This window comes from Myotis brandtii, unplaced genomic scaffold (genome assembly GCF_000412655.1).
Source record: "Myotis brandtii unplaced genomic scaffold, ASM41265v1 scaffold397, whole genome shotgun sequence".
Taxonomy (NCBI): domain Eukaryota; kingdom Metazoa; phylum Chordata; class Mammalia; order Chiroptera; family Vespertilionidae; genus Myotis; species Myotis brandtii.
Window position 1 is genome coordinate 5,119,814 of NW_005365229.1, and position 15,348 is coordinate 5,135,161.

The following is a 15,348-nucleotide window of genomic DNA, read 5'->3' on the forward strand; positions in this document are numbered from 1 at the left end:
AGGCTGAGGGACCCCACTGATGCACAGTCGGGGCTGGGGAGGGGTGCAGGAGGTTGACCAGCTGGGGAGGGACTGCAGGAGGGCTCCAGGGTGTTTCTGGCCCATCTTGCTCAGTCCAGATCGGCCGTACCCCAGCAGCAAACTAACCTACTGGTCAGAGCATCTGTCCCCTGGTGGTCAGTGAACATCATAGCAACTGGTCGACTAGTCGACTGTCTGCCCCTTGGTGGTCAGAGCATGTCATAGTGAGCGCTTGAGCAGCCTTAGCATATCATTAGCATATTACACTTTGATTGGTTGAATGGCCTACCAGTTGACTTAGCATATTAGGCTTTTATTATATAGGATTGATTTCAGAGACAAAGGGAGAGGGAGAGAGAGAAAAGTATCAATGATGAGAGATAATCATTGATCCGAAGCCTCCTGCATGCCTCCTCCTGAGGGTCAAGCCTGCAACCCATGCATGTGCCCTAACTGGAATCAAACTGTGACCTCCTGGTTCATGGGTCAAGGCTCAACCACTGAGCCATACCAGCCAAGCTCAATTGTTCACTTTTAAATGGTTATTTTTATGTGAATGTTACCTCATTAAAAAGTTGCCCATAAAAAATCAACTTGCCATATTTATGTGGATCTAATTCTGGACTTTTTATTCCATTGATCTATGTGTCTGTCTCTTTACCAACTGAACCACACCAGCCAGGACTATAAGAGTGCCTCTTAACTCAAAGAAGAATAGTTTGGAAATGTGAGCTTCTCTTTAGGAGGATAAATAGCTTTAATGCTGGGTAATGCTTACTCACGATAGTTACAGGATGAAGAAACTTTTTAAAAATTATTATTTGTGTGTGTGTGTGTTTTGTTAATCCTAACCTGAGAATATTTTTCCATTGATTTTTAGAGAGTGGGAGGTGGAGAGACATAGAGAAACATTGATGTGAGAGAGACACATCAATTGGTTGCTTCCCGCATGCACCTGCAACCAAGGGCATGCACCTGCAACCAAGGGCATGCACCTGCCCTTGACCGAAATCGAACCTGGGACCTTTCAGTTCGAAGGTCGACGCTCTATCCACTGAGCCAAACTGGCTAGGGCTGTTGTTTTTTACTTATATTTTGACTTTTACCTATAGTCTTGTAAGTTCCTAATGTTCCCATCAGTGTTACATCAGCTTGGTGGAGCATCCATAGGAACTAGATCTTTCCTGAGGGCCAAAGGCCAAGTGAAATGGAAAAAAAAGTTTCAAAGCTCTAATATAAGACCCACCTCTATTAAAAACAGCCCAGGTAATACTGCAGAAACACACAGCACACATCTCAGTGATTAAACACAAATGTTTATTTCTTGTTCCCACAAAGCCCATTATAGGCCTGGGGGACTCACAGAACAGCTAACCCACTATGTAAGGGACTCAGCATTCTAGACTGGTTTGATCTCATGACACCTCTCTCTATATGTGCTTCCACGATTGAGGCAAGAAAGGAGAGCACTAGAGAGTCTTGTACCAACAAATAAATGCTTCAGCCCAGAAGTGAGGCTTCTGCTAGCAACCCACTGAACAAAATGACCTGATGACCTTGTCTAACTACAAGGAGTAAAGCATAACCTTTCTCTTATTTACTGTTCACTAGAATACAAGCTCCATGTGGATATCCATTTTTTTTTCTTTTTTTAAATATATTTTATTGATTTTTTATAGAGAGGAAGGGAGAGGGATAGAGAGTTAGAAACATCGATGAGAGAGAAACATCGATCAGCTACCCCCTGCACACCCCCTACTGGGGATGTGCCCGCAACCAAGGTACATGCCTTTGACCAGAATCAAACCTATGACTCTTCAGTCCGCAGGCTGATGCTCTATCCACTGAGCCAAACCGGTTAGGGCCATTTTTTTTTCTTGTTCACGATTATATCCTTGGTCTAGAACAGTGCCTAGGTGCATAATAGGCCATCATTAAATTAAGTAAGTGAATGAATGTACTACCAAGAAATTCACATGTATCTTTGAAGAGATGAGTCCCAGGGATCTAAAGCTGAGGGTGTTGGGTAAGAGCTACTCAGACTAAAGCTTCAGAGCTGGCCATGCTTAGGAAATAATTGTTGGTGGTCTGCCAGTGTAGCTCAGTGGATAAGTGTGGACCTATGAACTAGGAGGTCATGGTTTGATTCCTGGTTAGGCCTGGGTTACAGCCTCACTCCCCAGTAGGGGGCATGTAGGAGGCAGCCAATTGATGATTTTCATCATTGATGTTTCTAATTCTCTCTCCCTCTCCCTTCCTCTCTCTGAAATCAATTAAAAAAAGTATTTTTTTAAAAAATGATCATTAAAAAAAAAGTACTTGGTGTAGTTCAACTTTTGGAAGAAAACAATTCCCACTGAAGAAGCCAGACCAAAGCTCAGGTGATATATACAAAAAAACCACTGAAGCCACGAACCAAATCAATTCAGCATAACCACCACAACCAGTGCTCAACTCCTGAAAGAAGCTGCAAGAGCCACAAATGCATCTACTCCTTAAATATAGTCAGTTCACCCAATATATCTGGGAAGCAGGAGAAAGGGAAAGAAATGCACATTGATTAAGCATCTACTATTGGCCAGGCTGGTAGGTGCTTTTCTTTCATCAATCCCTGTAATTCCCAGATCAACCCTGAGGAGAGTGTTTTTCTATACAGAGAAAATGGAGACTGGCTGGTGCCTGAGGGGAGGGGGATGGGGTGACAGGATAAAGGTGATAGGATTAGCTAAAGAACATATATACATACCCCATGGATTCGGACAACAGTTTGGTGAAGGCCGAGGGATGGGGAGGCAGGGGTGGGTGGAGGTGGGCAAATGGTGGGGAAGAGGGGGACACCTGCAATTATGTCAACATTAAAAAATTTTTTAAAAAGAAGAGAGAAAATGGAGACTTAAGAGTGTTTCAGTAACCAATCAAGAAACAAAAATGTTTCATAAGCTGAAAACAGATATAATACAATGTTATCTAGTATGACTCCACAGAGATAACATACGAAGTCCTGACAATCCTGCCTTCAGGTCTGACTAAAGAAGCCAAGTGACAGCCAACAGCTTTGGGGTCTTGAACAAGTCCCTGTATCTCTTTGTGCCTTAACTTCCTCATTTATAAACTAACTAGAGGCCCAGTGCATGAAATTCATGCACTGGGGAGGGGGGGTGATCCCTCAGCCCGGCCTGCACCCTCTCACAGTCTGGGACACCTGGGGGATGTCTGCCTGTGGGCTTAGGGAGCGGGCCAAAGCCGACAGTTAGACATCCCTCTCATAGTCCGGGACCCCTCACTCCTTACTGCCCGCCTGCAATGGAGGCAGAAGAAGCTTCTGCCACCGCCACTGTGCTTGCCAGCCATCAGCCTGGCTACTGGCTGAGCGGCGCTCCCCTGTGGAAGCGCACTGACCACCAGGGGGCAGCTCCTGCATTGAGCATCTGCCCCCTGGTGGTCAATGCGCGTCACAGCGACCGGTCATTCTGCTGTTCAGTTGATTTGCATTAGGGTTTTATTATATAGGATAGATTTGGAAGAGATAATTTAACCCCTTTCCTGATACTACCTAAAAGCTCTAACAAGAACACATCTGAATCAAAGGTAAAAATAGATAAAGCATGAGTTATAATATCTACTGCCTATAGGTTTTCAGCAGTCTATTAAGCATCAACCAAGACTACTATTAAATGCTGAAGAAAACAGATACAGGTAGACCCTACCTAATAGTTTACAGTGTAAGACAACCAATATGGATGTGGATTAGCTCACTTTTGCCAACCACTCTGCATCAGTTCCCAAAACTATCCTTTTGGAAACCTGGTACCCTGCTGAATGGATTCCTGGGTCACCATGTACAGTAAAACACAGGATCCCACCTACAGCACATGTTCCAGTTCCCAGACACACAAATCTCTCCTGATTCTTAATAACAAAAGCCAAATGAAAAAGAAAACAAAATCCTGAGAAGTGAATCCAGGACTCCCATTTCTTTTAGGCCTCAGGAAAGTACTAATTTTTATGGCTATGTTATCCTATTGACATTATGAGGAAAGGAAACAATCTAGTTTCTTTTATTGCAGAAAAATTTTCTTTACATCTAATATATTATTCCATGGCTAAAAATTCCAACCCATCCTATATAATAAAGAGGTGATATGCAAACTAACCCTCACACCCTCACAAAGATGGCTGCCTATGACCAGGCCAGCAGGGAGGATAGTGAGGGACGACCAAACGACTGAACAAGCAAGCTGCGTGGGGCAACCAGGCCAGCGGGGGGGGCTGTGAAGGGTGACCACAGCAGGCTGCATGGGGTGACCAGGCTGGTGGGGGATGCAGTGAGGGGTGACTAGGCCAGCAGGGTGGCAGTTGGGGGTGACAAGGCTGGCAGGGGGGGCAGTTAGGGGCAACCAGGCCAGCGAGGGGGTTAGTGAGGGGTGACCAGGTGGCATGGGGGCAGTTGGGGGTGACCAGGCCGGCTGGGGGGGCAGTAAGGGGGGACCAGGCCAGCGGGAGGGGGGGCAGTTAGGAGCAACCATACCACCCACCTCCCCCCACCGTGCAAGAATTTCGTGCACCAGGCCTCTAGTTTATATATCATCTCATTAGAAATGTTTTTCTTTTTTCAAATACCACCAATGAGATGCATAAGATAGTGCATTATTAGTTATCTGGCAGATTCCCTAGTGGTGAAGTAAATATGATTTCATAAAAGTAAAATTTGAGCTAATACAATTCAAGAGCTAAAGTTCCTAAAAAGTTCAAGAAAAAACTCACACAAAGTCCAGTGATGAGAGAGGAAGAAAATCCGATTAGGTTCTTAGGAAACTTTACATTAGAATTCATTTCTATCCCATGAGACTAATGAAATTTTTAAGCTTGCTACCTTGAAGACAATGGTATGCAATTAAACAAGCATATTATTGCTTTTTGTTTTGGAAGACCATGCGACAAATGTTTCTATCACATGCATTTGAGTGGCTGGGCAGATCAATGAAAAACCAACACTATTTACCTCTATGACCACAGAAGACTGATTGATTTTATGGCTTCATCTGCTGTCTGAAACTGAATTTGCTATTTTGGCAGGTACAATCCTAAAACAGTTTTTTTCCATTTTTAGAATGTTCCTAGAACACCAATCTTGCTATGGAATTCCCTATAGGTTATAAGTAAACACAGTAAGTAGAAAAACTTTAATTCATCCCATGCAGAGTTGAACTTGATTCCTTTCTGTGTAATATTCCACTGATAAAAAAATCATGCTTCATAATTTTCTATTTTTTCATAAACTTTAGTGTCAAGTTCCTCTTGGTGAATTTGTTCAGACTGAGGACACTGGACGATCTTCCCTTCACTGGTGGAGTTTCTGGTGCCTAAGAAGGCTTGACCGCCTGCTGAAGTTTCTTCTGCATATGTTACAGGAATAAGGCTGCTCACCTGTGTGGGTTCTCCGATGTTTAATAAGGTGGGAGTTCTGACTGAATTTTTTCCCACATTCATGACATGTAAAGGGCTTCTCTCCAGTGTGAATTCTTTGGTGTGTGTGTAGATTTGTATTTTGACTGAAGCTTTTCCCACACCATGAGCATTTATATGGTTTTATCCCTTGGTGTGTTGTTAAGTGCTTATTAAGATCTGAACTCCACCTAAATCTCTTATCACACTGTGGGCATTTATACGGTTTCTCTTCAGTATGAATTCTTTGGTGCTTAATAAGGTCAGAGCTAACTCTGAAGTTTTTCCCACATTCCTGGCATTTAAAAGGCTTCTCTCCTGCACGTTCTTTCTTGTGACGATCCATAAGTTTCAGCAGCTCTTGTTTCCAGGTTGAAAGTTTCTTTCTTTTCTTCACTGAAAAGTCTTGGTGCCATTTCCCCACCCTATGTATATCACCATGATTTTCTTTGACTGTTGTTTTCTGGGGAACTTTCACTCTGACCTTTTTTGATATTATGTCTCCAGGAGCTTGTATTTCTAAGTCAGAAGGACATATAGGCTGATGATTTTCAGTATCATTTTTGAGCTTTAACCCTGTTGGAATTAATATGACAATCAGCCAACTGAGTGGCAGAGCAAGAAAACCACAGGAATGGAGAGGAAAAAACATCAAAGATCACTGATTTGTAGTACAAGATAAGTAGAATCTTAAAATGTTAATTCCTTGCAAAGATTCCTATTAAGGCACATTTCTCCTCTTCCCATAGTGTATTTACCTATAGGCAGCTCTCCAGGACTATCCATGATCTCTGTGGATCCTTGAACCCAGGGCTCTTTCCCTTGTTCTAGACAGGAGATGACTTTAGGTTTGGGGAGCACAAATATGGCTGTGAAATGAAAAAACTGAGGTCAAGGATTGCTAACTTAACAATGGTTCACTAATTCAAGATATTTCAAGTAAGAATAAAGAACACTTACAATTTGTTATCCCCAAATGGTTAAATGGTTAACCATATCTCATATCAGCTATTAGTTTTATACTACACTGCATTTGTAGGTTGATATGCGAAGTGGAGATTAGCTTGGTCGACAGAAAGGACATAGTCATGGGAATTTTGTGCATGTTCGTTCCCCTCTTCTGCCACCAATAACTGCACACTTGACCAAGTTGGACTAAAACTCCAGAGATTTTAGAGTCTTATTAACTCTTTAAGAGTCACCTGAATAAGACCAGGCCTAGAAGAGCCAATGTGAAGGTCAGTGGATTAGGAATCATATGCCCAAGTGATTTCTGCCATAATTATAGTAGTCTTTTATTTTGCTCTTGAGCACCAGAAACTGAACTAGGAAATATTTCTATCACTCCTGCAGCTCACTGGTTCGTATCCAGTTGGACAAAAACAGATCAGCATTATTTAGTGGACTTTTTCTACATACAAATTTCCAAGGATAGAAAGTATTCATCATTCAATATTTCAACAAATATGTATTAACTGGCTATGGCATGCCAAACACTTTCTATGAAATAGGAATATAGTGGTGAATAAGCCAAAATCCCCTGATCTCATAGAACTTATCTTCTAGTGGGAAACTGAGGCAATCAAACATCAAAAAATGGACAAAAGGAAATATCAAGAAGTAATAAATGTTTCTGTGTGTGTTTTTTAATTCTCACCCGAGGATATTTTCCCATCGCTTTTAGATAGTAGAAGGGAAAAAAGAGAGAGTGACAGAGAGAGAAACATTGGTGTGAGAGAGATACACTGACTCCCACATGAGCCCTGACTGGGCCAGGAACAACCCATGACCTTTTAGTGCATGAGCCGACGCTCTAACCACTTAGAAACACCAGCCAGGGCAGGAAATGATATATATTTTTTTAAAAACTGAATCAGGGTAAGAGAGCATTTAAGATTCTGTTTTTACCCTAGCCGGTTTGGCTCAGTGGCTAGTGTTGGCCTGTGGACCAAAGGGTCCTGGGTTCGATCCCGGTCAAGGGCATATACCTTGGTTGCCATCTCCTCGGGTCCTGGCCCTGTTCGAAGGCAACCAATCGATGTATTTCTCTCACATCAATGTTTCTCTCAGTCTTTTCCTCTCTCTTCCACTCTCCCTAAAAATCAATGGAAAAATATCCTCAGGCGAGGATTAACAAAAAAAACAAACAAAAAAAGAACAAAGATCCTGTTTCTGTGAAGCTATTTGAGATATGGCTATGTGGAAGACTTCTTTGGGAAAGTGGTATTTGAGCAGAACAAAAGGTGCAAGTTTTGTCATACAGCAGAAAAGTATGTCAAGTAGAGGAAAGGGGAAAGTAGAAATGAGCATGGTTATTTCAAAAAACAGCAAGAAGCCCTGGCCAGGTAGCTCAGTTTGGTTAGAAAGTCATCCCAATACGCCAAGGTTGCAGGTTTGATCCCCAGTCAGGGAACATACAAGAATCAACCAATGAATGCATAAGTAAGTGGAACCACAAACTGGTCTCTCCCTTTCTCCCCTCCTTTCTTTCTAAAATCAATACATTAAAAAACTAAACAAAACAAAACAGCTTCCAAGAAAACCAGTGTGGCTAAAGAGAACTGAACAAGGGCACAAGCTGTAGAAGATGAAGGCAGAAAGAAGAAGAGACACCAGATTTTGAAGGGTCTGAGAACTTTGATAAGGAAAAGTTTTAATTTTATTCTGAATGTGATGAGAAGTCATCATAAGATTTTGAAACAGGAAAATATCATAATCTGATTAGGTTTTAAAGACTCTGGCTGCTGGATAGAAAACGGACTATTGGAGGGCAAGAGTGTTGGTACCATCAGCCACTTTAAAAAGCTACTAAGATGGGCCTGGTTTGAGATGATACTGATTTAGACCAGGATGCTAATAAGGCAAGAGGATGAGACATAGTTGGACTTAGGTTATACTGTGAAGATGGAACCAAGAGAATAGTGATATATTAGTAGTGGAGTATGATGACAAGATAATGGGAAAGAATGACTATGTGTCTTGCTCTGAGCTACTGAGTTGATCTTTACTGAGATGAAGAAGATATGAGAAGAACAGGTTTAAGGGAAAGAGACCCAGAATTCTATGTAGGATAAGGAATGTGTACTTGGAAAAAGCTCTCAGGTGATCTGGATATACACTTTTCCTCTGCAAACATCAAGTTGAGAATCAACTAAGTACTGGAACAGACTGTCCCTCAGGGGAGTATTCACAGTAAGATGAGAACATGACAGATTACTCAGCTTCTATACAAAGGGAAGGGAAGAATATTTACCTAGAGAGATGACAGTCTCATAGTTTTCCTGCATTACATCATTGTATAGGGCCTTCTGACCCGGATCCAGTAATTCCCATTCTTCTTGGGAAAAAAACACGGCCACCTCTTCAAATGTCAATAAGGTCTAAAGAAGAGAATGGGCTTCAGCTCAGTACCTGCCACTCCAGAAGTAGCTCTAATATCTGGCCCATGAAATTAATAGTAGGTGAGGCACTGAAGGAATTAATTTTTTTAAGTGAGAAGGCAGAAAGGAAGTAGGTAAGGGATCAGCAGTCTGGGAGGTGTCTAGTTCCCTAGGGAGAACATCTGGGCTAACATGTCTCTGAGCACCTGCTGGGCAGTGGTGGGTCATGGGCAGCAGGGAAAGGCAGCCCTGAAGAGCTCAAAAGCACAGCTCACCTGGGACTCAGGCAAGATGAGCTCAGGTGCCACTGTCCAGTCTTTGGTGTTTGTCTGCTCAGGAAAGTATAGGATCTGGTGAGTAGGCACAGCTGTGGATGGAAAAGAGCCATAGGAAATTTCTCTTGCTTCTATGAACATCCTGGGCACATTTCTAAAATATACAAGATCTGATTCCTTCAGTAGAAATGGGACTCGTTTACAAGTGTTATGTGGTACCTAGAAGTGGCTATCAGCCCTACAACCAGTTCCCAAATTGACTTGTTCAGTTTTCATGACTGAAGTCAATAAAAGGAAGTCTCATTTTTTTCCCTACATTACCTAAATTATTCTGAGTTGGACAAAAATTAGAGGTGTCTGAAAAAGTAGGAGAGAGTCCAGTGTGTCAGGTAAAGGAAGTAGGAAGGTAAAAATGAGCATAGCAAGTTAAGGAAACAGCAAGAAGACTAGTGTGGCTAAAGTGGACGGAGCCAGGATACAAGTGGCAGGCAGGTGAGTAGGAGCTAGATCTTGGAGGGGCCTACATACCTAATAAGGAGTTTAGATATTATTCTGAATGTGAAAAGTTATCGTAAGGTTTTGAAGCAGAGAACTGTCATATCTCATCAGTTTTTTTAAAGACTCTGACTGCTTTGTGGAAAACAGACTATGGAAAGGTAAGAGTGGTGTCAGGGCACCAGTTACAAAGCTGGTTAGAGAAGCCACTGGCTTAGACCAGAATGCTAACAGGGCAAGAGAATGAGACATGGTTGGACTCAGGCTATGATGCAAAGGTGGAGCCAAGAGGACTAGTGATGCATGAGTAGTGGAGTATGAATGGCAAGTTCAGACTAAAGCATGTCAAACTCGTGGCCAATAGGCTGCATGCCTCATTTATGGCACGCGGCCCACCAGCCGCGAGTTTGACATGCTTGGACTAAAGGATGACGCAAGTATTCTGGCCTGAAATATTGGGTAAATAGTGGTGGCATTTATGGAAATGGAAAGATAAAAGAGCAGATTTGTAAGCAAGAGTGAAGAGTAGGGAGAGTAGAGAATTTTAGGATAAGGAATGAGCATATGCGCTTTGTAAAAGCTTGAGATAATCTGGATACACTTTTCCCTGCTCACACCATCAAGTTGAGAAACAACTAGCTACTGGAACCAGGGTGCATTCCCAGTAAGCTAAGAACATTAGATTACTCAACTTCTACACGAAGGGCAGAAAGAATCTTTACCTAGAGAGATGACAGTCTCATAGTTTTCCTGCATTACATCATTGTAGAGAGTCTTCTGACTGATATCCAGTAATTCCCATTCTTCCTGGGAAAAATACACGGCCACTTCTTCAAATGTCAATAAGCTCTAAAGAAGAGAATGGGCTTTAGCTTAGTACTGGCCACTCCAGAAGCAGCCCTAACATCCAGCCCACAAACTGTATGGTAGGCCAGGCACTGAAGGAATAAACAATACATGATTTTTTATTTTTTTTAAAGTGAAAAGGCAGAAAGGAAGGAGGCAAGGGATCAGCAAACAGTCTGGGAGGTGTCCAATTACCCAGGGAGAATATCTAGGCTAAATGCCTCTAAGCACCTGCTGGGCAGTATGGGTCATGGGCAGCAGGGAAAGGCAGCCCTGAAGAGCTCAAAAGCACAGCTCACCTGGGACTCAGGCAAGATGAGCTCAGGTGCCACTGTCCAGTCTTTGGTGTTTGTCTGCTCAGGAAAGCCTAGGATCTGGTGAGCAGGCACAGCTATGGGTGGAAAAGAGCCATCAGAAATTTCTCTCACTTCTATGCACATCCTGCGCTCATTTCTAAAATAAAGAAAATCTTGATTCTTTCAGTAGATGGGAAACCTTTATAAGTGTGAAATGGCCTTATCATTGTAAGAACCAAGTATCTATCAATCCCCAGAACAGGCTGCCCAGTTTTCATGAGTGAAATGAATAAAACAAAAACCATTAACTTCCTCTCATGACATAAATAGTTCCGAGTTAAGAAAATTTTAACAGATTTGAAAATGAAATACTCATGGACTCCAGTGTACAGTAGGAGATGTATTATTTATCATTTATTTATTTTCATAGTACACAATTATAGTTCACATACTGCCACTGACAGCCCATTTGTGATCCCAATTCCTTCTGTGATTTGAGGATGGGGTGGCCCAATCCTCCACTTTGCTAAGGAACAGTGTTCATGGTGTTATTACCAGGGTCCTCTGGTTTGGATATTTCTGTACCTTAGGCCAATCCCCTCCTTCACAACAGCTGGTCTATTCTAAGGCCATCTGTGAGGGGTGGGGGTAGGGGTAATCATAATTGCTAACATGACTACATTTGCACATCCACAAAGCTGGGAACCCAGAAAGTGCTCACAATGTTCTGGCTGGACAAATTACTATGACAGCTCCCAGCAGAAAGAAATTATCATGAAGCTCCTTACCCCTCTCACACATAGGCTCAGTTTCTTTATGAGTATTCCTGCTCAGCTGTTGTTGATCCTGATATTCATTCCAAAATTCTTCATCCTGGGACCTGCCCACTGGCTGGGACTCTGCTGGCCTCAGTTTGAAGCCTGAGGTCTCTGCTGTTTCTCCCAAGAGCACTGCCTCCTTTCCCAGCACATGGACTGCAACCTGGAAATAATTCCCATCCATATTACCAGAACTTACTTGAGGCTTGGGGCTGTGGAAGAGGGAGGAGAAAGCAGAGTCCAGATTGTGGGAAGTATGAGACACTAAAGGAAATGACAAAAAGACTTAAGGAGATAATGGGCTAGGCGGCATGGCTCAGTGGTTGAGCATCAGCCTATGAACCAGGAGGTCAGTTGATTCCCTGTCAGGGCACATGCCCAGGTTGTGGGCTCAATCCCCAGTAGGGGGCATGCAGGAGGCAGCTGATCAATGATTCTCTCACATCACTGATGTTTCTCTCTCTCTCCCTCCCTCTTCCTCTCTGGTATCAATAAAAATATATATTTTTAAAAACTTAAAAAAAAAAAGACATAATGGGACACCAATTTTTCACGAAGAGCTATCTAGCTGGTCTGCTTCAGTGGATAGAGCGTCGGACTGCAGACCTAAGGGTCTTGGGTTTGATTACGGTCAAGAGCACATACCTTGGTTGCAGGCTCCTCCCCAGCCCTAGTCAGGGAGTGTGCAGGAGGCAACCAATAGATGTGTTTCTCTCATGTCAATATTTCTATCTTTCCCTCTCTTTTCCACTCTCTTAAAAAAATCAATGGAAAAATATCCTTGGGTGAGGATTAAAACAAACAAACAAAAAAACAAAACTATCCACAAATGTGGGAAAGTCAGGATAAAAGGAAAAAGATGTGGCTACTGCCAGCCCTCCAAAAGAGTACTCCCTACTCCTCTATATATAGCCCAGCTCAGACCACTAGCAGGGTTGTGCAGGCCGCCTATTCTCATGCTGTCTTGACAGCATCTCTCTTTTCACTTAGATCCCTGCTGGATTTCTTATCTTATACTTTCTTCAAAATATTAAAAAATTTAACTGTCCAAGATTTTCTCCATGGCCAGGAAAGGTTTTACAGAGAATGTGGATAAAATGGAGAAGGGGAAAGAATGATCTGACTGCTACCTCTCTCCAGATGTTCTTGACACCAAACATATGCCCTGCCCTGTATTCTTGACAGTAGGCCTGAAGCCAGTTGATATGATTCCCACTCACCAGCAGAGCCAAGGACCAACCACTAAGGGAGGGCAGTGGAGGCTCTTGTCTATTGTAGGAAGGACACTATCTCTCTTTCTTCTCTGTCACTCTGTTGGGATTTCCAAATCTTTGTTTCCATTTTTTTAAATTTATCCTTTCTTCCTCTGCAGTCTTCCCTACTAACTTTTTGGTTTCTCTTTCTTTTTACTATCTTTTCCTTTCATCTTTATATGTTCTCCCTTTTTTGGATCTGCCCCTTCTTCTCCAATTTCTTGTTGCCCTTTGTTTCTTAGAACTTAAGACCCATCTCCTACACCAAGCCAGACTCAATATATTCTGGCTCCAAAGAGGGGAAAATGCAACTCTCTCTATGGCCAAGGAAGTCTCTGCCAGAATCTCCAACACCTGTGGAATGACTATTGCTGCGGATCAGTGGTTTCAGGTCCTGCCTTAGATGGCCTAAAGCAATAACAGATCATTGATCTAATTCATCTTACTTCTCAGTTAACTGCCCCTAACCCCATTTATCTATTTTCATTCTATATCACTGTTATTGTTAATCAGGAATCTTCTCACCCCAGTCTTCGTTTGACCAGATTCACTCTGCAAGTGGTCTACCAAGGCCACAGCCTCTTCAATGCTCTGTAGGTGGTGCTTCTTTATCTGGGTCTGAGTATCCCTGGGCAGAATGTTCAGGAACTGTTCTAGCACCAGCAGATCCAAGATTTCTTCTTTTGAGTGTATGTCTGGCCTCAGCCATTGACGGCATAATTCCTGAAGTTGGCCAACAGCCACACGGGGTCCAGCTGCTTCATGATAGTGGAAATTCCGGAAGTGTTGGCGAAAGCTCTCAGGACTGAGACTGTCCATTTGTGCAGTATATTTTTTACTCTGAGAGGAGCTCTCTGTCACAGGTCCCTTGGTCTCCCACAGAGCCTTGATCTGAGGGTTCAAGTACTCAGCCACTTTCAGATCTACCATCATCATTCTGCTGGAACAGTTGTTCCTGTGGGCACACCACCAGTACCACCTCTGACAACTAAGGCCCAGTCTGGTCTGGAATAAAATCAATAAAAGGATCTTCTTCCTAAGGCACCAAGGACAGAAAAAAAGCAGGTCAACAAGAAAATCACATGAACTTTACTACTTGCTACTTACTGTGAGAGAAAAATGAAAACATCCTGCTTGTCTTCTCTTTAAAATCAACTGCCAGGCAGGCCCTTGGTTTCTCTCCTTTTCTTTATATTATTCAGTTGATCTATAAGACAGCTCATTAAAGACAAATGTCAATTGATGACTTTGCCTTCACAAGAAAATAATAAATCAGTGAAAACTGGTGGGTGAGAAAATTGGCACCCAATGACTCCAAAGAGTTTGGGGATTATCCAAAGAGTTCATTGATGTGCTTCCTTCCTATCATGTAAAAAAAAAAAATTATGAAAACATTCTGAGTTTCTCTTAAATTTTAATATATCTCCTAGCCTTCTGCTTTTAATAAGAGGTACAAGTTCTATGACCCTCCATCCTCTTGTGATGATTGAAGCCTTCACTTCGTGGAACATTTGAGACTCTCCTTTACTTGCATGAATACTGGCAGCACACAGACAGTGAGACCAGAGTAGAAGGAACGTAATTAGGGAAAAAGTAGCCTTTTCTTCTCAGAAAGCATCCCCCAATTAAGTAACTGAGATGCTCAACATTCTTTTTTGGCCCTTCTTTGCAAGACCTATTAAGGGCACTACGCAGAAGACTTATACCTGTATTTTAAAATGTCTGTTTACTTCCACTAGGAAAAATCACAGCCGACCTTTCTTTACAAAATGTATGTCCAAATACCAAGTCGTAAAAAGGGGGAAAATAGCAGTTGGTGATGATTAGGCTGACCCTTCCGCTGATTTTACGTTTCGAGGATCTTTCAGACTTCTAAGGAGCCTACAGAGAGCTTCATAAGCCTCCCTCTCCCTGGGTGATGCAGCAGAACCCGCCCGAGCTTCTGTGCAGGATGCACGGTTCACAAATGAATGGCCGGCTCCTCGCTGTGCACCCGGCTCAGGAGGCCTGGGGACTTCTGCCTCAGAAGAAAGGATCTTCTTAGGCTGAACTGCGGCTCTCTGGCGGTTAACATCAGCAGCAATGCCTCCCAAACCCCCCCCGCCCCAAAAACGGAGTTATCAGCGCAAAGGGCAGAAAGAGCGACCTCCGGAGCCTGACGGCCGGCCTCGCCCGAGACAGGCTCTCGTCGCCGGGCTACCGGAAATAGCGTCTCGCCTCCAACCACCTTGCAGTGGCCTCGAGCAGAGGACGGCAGGTCTCTGAGGCTCCGCAGCCGACGCCGAAGGGGAATCGATTCTTAGTTACCTCAGACAGCTGCGTTTCGTGAGGGCCGCTCCCTCATCCTCCGACGCTACCGCAAGTCGCCGCACTTCCGGCGGCTTCTCCAGGACCGCAGCTATCGGCTTCTCGACACTCAGAGGAGTTCCAGAGAACCCAGAAGTGCGGATGCAAGGTCACAGGCCTAACAGGCCCGACGGACGTACCGGACGCCTCACCCGCCTGGGGCCTTCTCTACG

The 15,348-nt window shown here is 43.3% G+C and overlaps 1 protein-coding gene across 5 annotated transcripts; it reads right to left on the reverse strand.

The window, feature by feature from the left end:
• Nucleotides 1-4,622: 4,622 nt before the first annotated feature.
• LOC102239224 (zinc finger protein 75A) lies at nt 4,623-15,219 on the reverse strand. Of its 5 annotated transcripts, XM_005872983.2 has the most exons (9): nt 15,137-15,219; nt 13,355-13,865; nt 11,547-11,739; nt 10,762-10,853; nt 10,339-10,465; nt 9,122-9,213; nt 8,720-8,846; nt 6,225-6,335; nt 4,623-6,042 (listed from the first exon to the last, which is right to left on the reverse strand). In XM_005872983.2, the coding sequence occupies exons 2-9, from the start codon at nt 13,763-13,765 to the stop codon at nt 5,363-5,365; spliced, it is 1,833 nt and encodes a 610-aa protein (XP_005873045.1). In that variant the 5' UTR covers nt 13,766-13,865; nt 15,137-15,219; the 3' UTR covers nt 4,623-5,362. The 5 variants fall into 5 exon arrangements, 4 of the variants coding, with proteins under 4 accessions (XP_005873045.1, XP_014400635.1, XP_014400633.1 ...); XM_014545149.1 differs by lacking the exons at nt 13,355-13,865; nt 15,137-15,219 and adding an exon at nt 11,947-11,977 and having other exon boundaries at nt 11,547-11,864; XR_001363426.1 differs by lacking the exon at nt 8,720-8,846 and having other exon boundaries at nt 5,951-6,042.
• Between the last annotated feature and the right edge of the window lie 129 nt (nt 15,220-15,348).